At 50.8% G+C, this 7,122-nt stretch overlaps 1 protein-coding gene across 1 annotated transcript in view; it reads right to left on the bottom strand.

Annotated features, from left to right (window-relative positions):
- Positions 1 to 6,084, bottom strand: part of igf2bp2a (insulin-like growth factor 2 mRNA binding protein 2a) — a 12,606-nt gene extending 6,522 nt beyond the window's left edge. The window contains exons 1-4 of the mRNA XM_083698142.1: positions 5,800 to 6,084; positions 5,362 to 5,496; positions 3,753 to 3,875; positions 1,662 to 1,797 (exon numbers count right to left, since the gene is read on the bottom strand). Of these exons, the coding sequence (XP_083554268.1) occupies positions 1,662 to 1,797; positions 3,753 to 3,875; positions 5,362 to 5,496; positions 5,800 to 6,023 (618 nt within the window). The 5' untranslated portion in view covers positions 6,024 to 6,084. The remainder of the gene's footprint in view (positions 1 to 1,661; positions 1,798 to 3,752; positions 3,876 to 5,361; positions 5,497 to 5,799) is intronic.
- Positions 6,085 to 7,122: the final 1,038 nt, after the last annotated feature.

The raw sequence follows: 7,122 nt of genomic DNA, 5'->3' as shown, positions 1-7,122 counted from the left end.
CCAACCTGTCTACAGAAAAACACTGAAAAACCAACCTGTCTACAGAGAAACACTGAAACACCAACCTGTCTACAGAGAAACACTGAAACAGCTCAACACCAACCTGTCTACAGAGAAATACTGAAACACCAACCTGTCTACAGAGAAACACTGAAACAGCTCAACACCAACCTGTCTACAGAGAAACACTGAAACACCAACCTGTCTACAGAGAAACACTGAAACAGCTCAACACCAACCTGTCTACAGAGAAACACTGAAACAGCTTCTGTCTTCTGTTCAACACCAACCTGTCTACAGAGAAACACTGAAACAGCTTCTCTCTCCTGTTCAACATCAACCTGTCTACTTAACACAACATAATCCTCCTAGTAACCGACCTGCTTCATCATCACTATAAACCACTGACTTGCTAAATGCAGAAACTTGCTGACGGGAGTTTCCCTTTTCTTTTCGAGACAGCCATGAGAAGCTTACTGTAAGATCAAGTTCCCAGCCGCACTGACAACACTATCTGAACCACGGCCATGTTGAAAGTATTGATCTGAACCACGGCCATGTTGAAAGTATTGATCTGAACCATGGCCATGTTGAATGTATTGATCTGAACCACGGCCATGTTGAATGTATTGATCTGAACCACGGCCATGTTGAATGTATTGATCTGAACCACGGCCATGTCGAATGTATTGATCTGAACCACGGCCATGTTGAATGTATTGATCTGAACCACGGCCATGTCGAATGTATTGATCTGAACCACGGCCATGTTGAATGTATTGATCTGAACCACGGCCATGTCGAATGTATTGATCTGAACCACGGCCATGTTGAATGTATTGATCTGAACCACAGCCATGTCGAATGTATTGATCTGAACCACGGCCATGTTGAATGTATTGATCCTTACATTCACACCTCTCAAGATGGTACAGACAGTCACAGACAGTGTCGAGACACGATGCACCGTCCTACGTTCCTAAAGCGCTCGTCATGACAACGTATTTTTCTAAACGAATCATTCTCGATACCCTCCCAAGTCACAGCTACGTATCTAGACAGCAGATTTCTGCCATTAGCCGTCTAATCAGGTTGTGTGACTGGACTCCCCGGTGGCGCGGGTATGAAGTCATGGCGAGAGGCCCCTCGGTGTGAAAGCGGATCTGGGTGAGGCAAGGCTGCAGCGTCGGTATCAGATGGATGCTAGAAGAGCTTCTGCGTGTTGCTATAGTGTGCAGCGGGAGAGGGGTGAGTCAGACAGCCTGCGTTACCGACGGACAGAAGGACAGACGGACGGCGTGCTTAGTAAGGCTGTGGTGTACCAGCCGTCGATGAGCTGTTAAGACTATCGATATCTGTTTTCCTGGAAGACTCCAACAACCAATACTGAATGAGTCATGCTAACGTTGAGGTAGCAGGTAGCAACACAATCCAAGCTCACGCTTTGAGGAAGCAGCGTCTTTATTCACCCCTCCCTCTCACACTCTCACCTTTCAGGGAGGCTGAATGAGTCAGGCTCAGAAAGGCCTTCTCACATACTGCACACGCGCACACACACACACACACACACACACACACGCACACACACATATTATTTCATTATTTCACTCTCTCTCTCTCTCTCTTACACACACACACACACACACACACACACATCTCACGTTTATAGCAGCGATGTCGTTCTCGTAGGCTTCCCTCAGCTTCCTCATGACCTCCCCCTCAGCCTTGCAGCAGGCCTCCATGCTGCCCTTCACTGTGATGGTCCGCTCCGGGTTGTAGATGGTTAGGTCCTGTAAACTGGACACACACACACACACACACACACACACGCACGCACACACACACACACACACGCATGCACGCACGTACGCACACACACACACGCACACACACACGCACACGCACACGCACACGCACACGCACACGCACACGCACACGCACACGCACACACACACACACACACACACCGAAAAGGGGTTATTAAATCTTTGAACATTTGAAGAGGTTTTTTAAAAGCACGCTATAAATACGATGAATTACTATCAGGCTGAATGTGATCATTCTCAAATATGCACACTTCCACTCTAACAACCTAACCCTAACCCTAACCCTAACCCTAACCCTAACAGACACAACACACACGCACCAGAGGCCCAGCATGCAGGCTCAACACCAAGCCACAGAGGGAAACCTCTCAATTGATTGTAATCCCATAAAATAAAATAAAAGAATTGGTTGACCCATCAGGCCGCGGACTCCACTGACGGCAGGTGATAAATAAGACCTTCTGACAGACCAAGTGGAACCAATCTTTTACCACATCGCGTCAGTGGTTGTGGAGGACACTCGTAAAAAGGCGCACGATGATAGAAACTCGGCGAAGCCGTCAATAGCGATAGAAACCCTTCTCTCTCCTCTATCACAAGGTACATTACACCCCCCCTCCTCCTCACCCCCCCCCCCCCCCCCCCCCCCCCAGGACAGACACAGAGTGATTCATTTGAGCCAAATTGACAAGGGTTCACGAACATGTGACCCCCCTGTTAAATTGGAACCGATCACAACGCGTCTCTTACAACGTGTTCGGGACCGGAGGTTCGGTCATCAACTTCTCAAATTTGGGGTGGTAACGGCTGACCCGGGTTAAGAGACACCGCATGCTGTGAGGATAATGAGCTTAAGACAGGGGGAGAATAATGCCTGCAGATTGGAAGAGAGAGAGAGGGAGAGAGAGAGAGAGAGAGGGGGGGGAGAGAGAGAGAGGGAGAGGGAGAGAGAGAGAGAGAGAGTGAGGGGGGGAGAGAGAGAGAGAGAGGGAGAGAGAGAGAGTGAGAGATAGAGAAAGAGGGAGAGAGAGAGAGAGGGGGAGAGAGACAGAGAGGGAGGGAGAGAGGGAGAGAGAGAGAGAGACAGAGAGAGAGGGAGAGAGAGAGAGACAGAGAGAGAGGGAGAGAGTGAGAGGGAGAGAGAGAGGGAGGGAGAGAGGGAGAGAGAGAGAGAGAGTAGCCTGATAGCACTGGGAATGTAACAATTATTTTTTAGAGAAGGAGGAGGCGGAGGTGAAAACGAGGTCCCCTGGTTCAGTTTGTGTCTGACTGACAAATTCTGTCTCCAAAAAAAAGTTCCCTCGTCTGGTTTTCATTTTGACACTCATCAGTCATCGTGAGCGACTCTAACCTTGTTACGGAGACCGATCATGTCCTCTTATCTGCGAGAGCTTATTCAATAATTCATTTAAATATCTATTTGACCCGTTATTTTCCCAGGTGAGTTGACTGAGGAGAAATGTTCTTTTGCGACGGAGAGACTGAGATAATTGGACACCAAATGACTTTGCAGGAAGCACGCTGGATCGCTCCACTGCAGCCGACAACGACCTGCTGAATGAGTCACGCTGACGTTGAGGTAGCAGGTAGCAACACAATCCAAGCTCACGCTTTGAGGAAGCAGCGTCGCTCTTTATTCACCCCTCCCTCTCACACTCTCACCTTTCAGGGAGGCTGAATGAGTCAGGCTCAGAAAGGCCTTCTCACATACTGCACGCACGCACACACACACACACACACACACACACACACACACACACACACACACACACACACACACATCCGTCTCAAGTTTATAGCAGCGATGTCGTTCTCATAGGTTTCCCAAAGTGGAAGTAGCCTTGAACAACAACGTGGACTCAAACAATGACGGAGGTTTGCCGTGGGTTGGTTTGGTCACAGTCAACAGAGAAGGGGAGCTCTTACGAGGAGATGGTTATCTTGGTCCCTGTGTCCTCCTCGATCTTCTTCAGGTTCCTCCCCTCCTTCCCTATCAGCCTCCCCACCAGGCTGTTGTGAGCCAGGATCTTCAGAGGGATCTCTTCCGTCCTGTAGGGGGTATGTGGGGGGGGGGGGGGATTAGGAAGGGGGTGAGGAGGAAGGGAAGGAGGGAGGGAGGGGAAGGGAGGAAAATCGGGTTGGTGAAGTCAATAGTCAGCGGCTGCAGCAGGACCCATTGATGTGGTGTGAGGAATGTTCTGGTGTGGTGGGGTGCGCTGGATCAGAGGCCTTTCTGTGGAGCTTTCAGACTGCAGGGGGGGCAGAGGAGGGATTCTGTCTCTTTAGGGGGTGGGGGGGGGTGGGGTCTGTCTTTGGGATGGAGGGTGTGGTGGAGGGGGGGTGTCAGGATGATTGGTGGTCTTGGTGACACCCCCCGCTGTACTGCACCATGTGGGTCTGAAGGGAGGAGTTGGGGAGTGAGCAGAGATAAGGGTTGGTTGGTTGGTTGTAATTATTGGGGGGGAGGTTATTGTGGGGGGGAGGAGGTTGTTGAGGGGGCAGTGCTGGCCTGATGTGTGGGCTTTGGTGTGTGTGTGTGTGTGTGTGTGTGTGTGTGTGTGTACGTGGGAGGAGGCTAGGCCTGGTAGGGAGTGTGTGTGTGGGCTTTGGTGTGTGTGTGTGTGTGTGTGTGTGTGTACGTGGGAGGAGGCTAGGCCTGGTAGGGAGTGTGTGTGTGGGCTTTGGTGTGTGTGTGTGTGTGTGTGTGTGTGTACGTGGGAGGAGGCTAGGCCTGGTAGGGAGTGTGTGTGTGGGCTTTGGTGTGTGTGTGTGTGTGTGTGTGTGTGTGTACGTGGGAGGAGGCTAGGCCTGGTAGGGAGTGTGTGTGTGTGTGTGTGTGTGTACGTGGGAGGAGGCTAGGCCTGGTAGGGAGTGTGTGTGTGTGTGTGTGTGTGTGTGTGTGTGTGTGTGTGTGTGTGTGTGTGTGTACGTGGGAGGAGGCTAGGCCTGGTAGGGAGTGTGTAGAGTTTACTGGGTGAAGAGTTAAATGAGTGACGTGAGCCTGTTTTTTAGATGTTGAGTTTAGCATCTGTGTGTGTGTGTGTGTGTGTGTGTGTGTGTGGGGGGGGGGGGGGGGGGGGGTTGGAGTTGACTGGGTGCGAGTTTGTTAGAAGTACGAGGCTGGGGTGGCTGGGGTGGGTGGGGTGGGTGGGGTGGCTGGGGTGGGTGGGTGGGTGGGGGGGCGGGGGTGGGGGGGGGGGCGGGGGGAGGGAGTGTCCTGAGTGATGTGGCTCTATAAATGTTGCGTTCCCTGGGGGGTTGTGGGTCTAGTTTGAGATGACGTGTCCTGGATCGGATGATCTGGAGGATGGACTGCAAGGACCTTCACACAGGACAGCACCGACCCAAACCGTACTGTACTGCCCTGGATATGAAATGTATATTTATAGCGACTATCATGGATGCGTACTGTAACCAGGACAGCCCGGTGTGGCTCGGCTCAGCTTGGTCTGGTACCGTGGTGTGTGTGTGTGTGTATCGGGGTGTGTGTGTGTGTGTGTGTGTGTGTGTGTGTGTGTGTGTGTGTGTGACTCACGCCTTGGTCTCACTGGCCTCCTTCTGCATGATGTCCAGGAGCATGCGGCAGGCTGAGCTGCAGCCCTCCGGGGTGGAGTGGATGGTGATGGGTTTCTCTGCCGCTCCCGCATTCTCTTTCCGATGGATGTCCACCCTGGGGGGGGGGGGGGAGAGAGGGGGAGAGGGAGAGAGAGCATAGCAGTGATTACTTCAATGATTACTGTTTACTTCAAGTCTGTACAGAGGCTACAGTCTACGTGTAATATTTATTTTGTATCGAAAACAAACAAGCATGGGAAAAAAACAGTACGTGAAACAGTGAGACACAGGGGAGGCTGGCGGAGGCAGAAATCGGAGGATGGGTTTGTTCTATTATAATGAGCCCCGTCCCTCAATTTCTGGCTCCGTCAGCCTCCCCTGGTGAAACAACAACGCAATAACAACAATAACAACCTACTTGGACTGCGTCTGTTTGGTGACGTTCTTGATCGTGAGGCCCTCCTTGCCGATGATGGCGCCCACGAACTGTGTCGGCACCAGGATGCGGAGGGGGAAGTCGTGCTGTTTGTGGCGGGGCCCGCCAAACCCTCCGGAGGGGCCGGGCTGAGGGGCGTCCTGATCCCGGGAGGAGCGCCCGCTGCGACGCAGGCGGGGGGCCTGGAGGGGCGGAGCCGCGTCCATGTCCAGGATGTACGACACCCGGAAGGAGTAGTCCTCGAACTGGTGGCCTGTCAACTTCTCAATGGCTCTGGAGGGGAGAACGTCACAACGCCAGATTAGAAAAGAGAGGGATACTACGGAAGCCCTGAAAGGCCATGTATTCATAAATTCTTTTACTCTGTTTTCCCTCGATGAGATAATTTTCTTTGTTTTCTCGTGATCTCGAGTTATTTATGCAGGGCTTCTGTAGTATACAGACTGGGTCTGAGCATACAGTACATCCTCCCTATTGACACTGATCTAGATCTGATCTAAATCTTGATTATATTATCAGCCATACTTTCTACAGGGAGAGAGTGTCAGGGGGGTAGGGTCCTGGAAAGAGCTGGTATCTTTCTTCAATGCTAAAAGAATGGGATAGATCGAGCATATCTTGACTTTTCTTTCGGTCGGCTATGATACAGAATGTCAGTAGTTTTCTGAGGGCTGAATCCTAAACGGAGAGGCAGTCTCACTTTCACGGAACGTAAATAATGCGTTTGTTAATGTGACATTTGTGGGGAAACTGATCTGTCATTAGGATCTGGACCGTGTTCTTCCAGCCTGGTCCTGGGGACCCACGTCCACAGTGACAACGTGTCACTGAGCCCTTGGTGAGATGAATGACGGGTGTGAGAATGTTTAGCTTTGCTTCTACATTTGGTGCTTCTACATGTGGTGCTTCTACATTTGGTGTTTCTACATTTGGTGTTTCTCCATGTGGTGCTTCTACATGTGGTGCTTCTACATGTGGTGCTTCTACATGTGGTGCTTCTACATTTGGTGCTTCTACATGTGGTGCTTCTATATTTTGGTGTTTCTACATTTTGGTGCTTCTACATTTTGGTGCTTCTACATGTGGTGCTTCTACATTTTGGTGCTTCTACATTTTGGTGCTTCTACATGGGGGTTCTTTCAGTTTTTGGTGATTGGTCTTCCTCTGTTGTCTTGTTAGGTTTTGAATATTTCCTTAGTTTGTTTTGTTATTTGATTTCCCTGAAAAGTGCATTGTGCTAACCCTAACCCTAACCCTAACCCTAACCCGAACCCTAAGTCAGTAAGGATTTTGCACAAGAACACA

Source organism: Argentina silus (genome assembly GCF_951799395.1).
Source record: "Argentina silus genome assembly, contig: scaffold_393, whole genome shotgun sequence".
Classification (NCBI taxonomy): Eukaryota; Metazoa; Chordata; class Actinopteri; order Argentiniformes; family Argentinidae; genus Argentina; species Argentina silus.
Note: the sequence above shows the minus strand (reverse complement) of the source record. Positions and strands in the feature narration are given on the sequence as shown.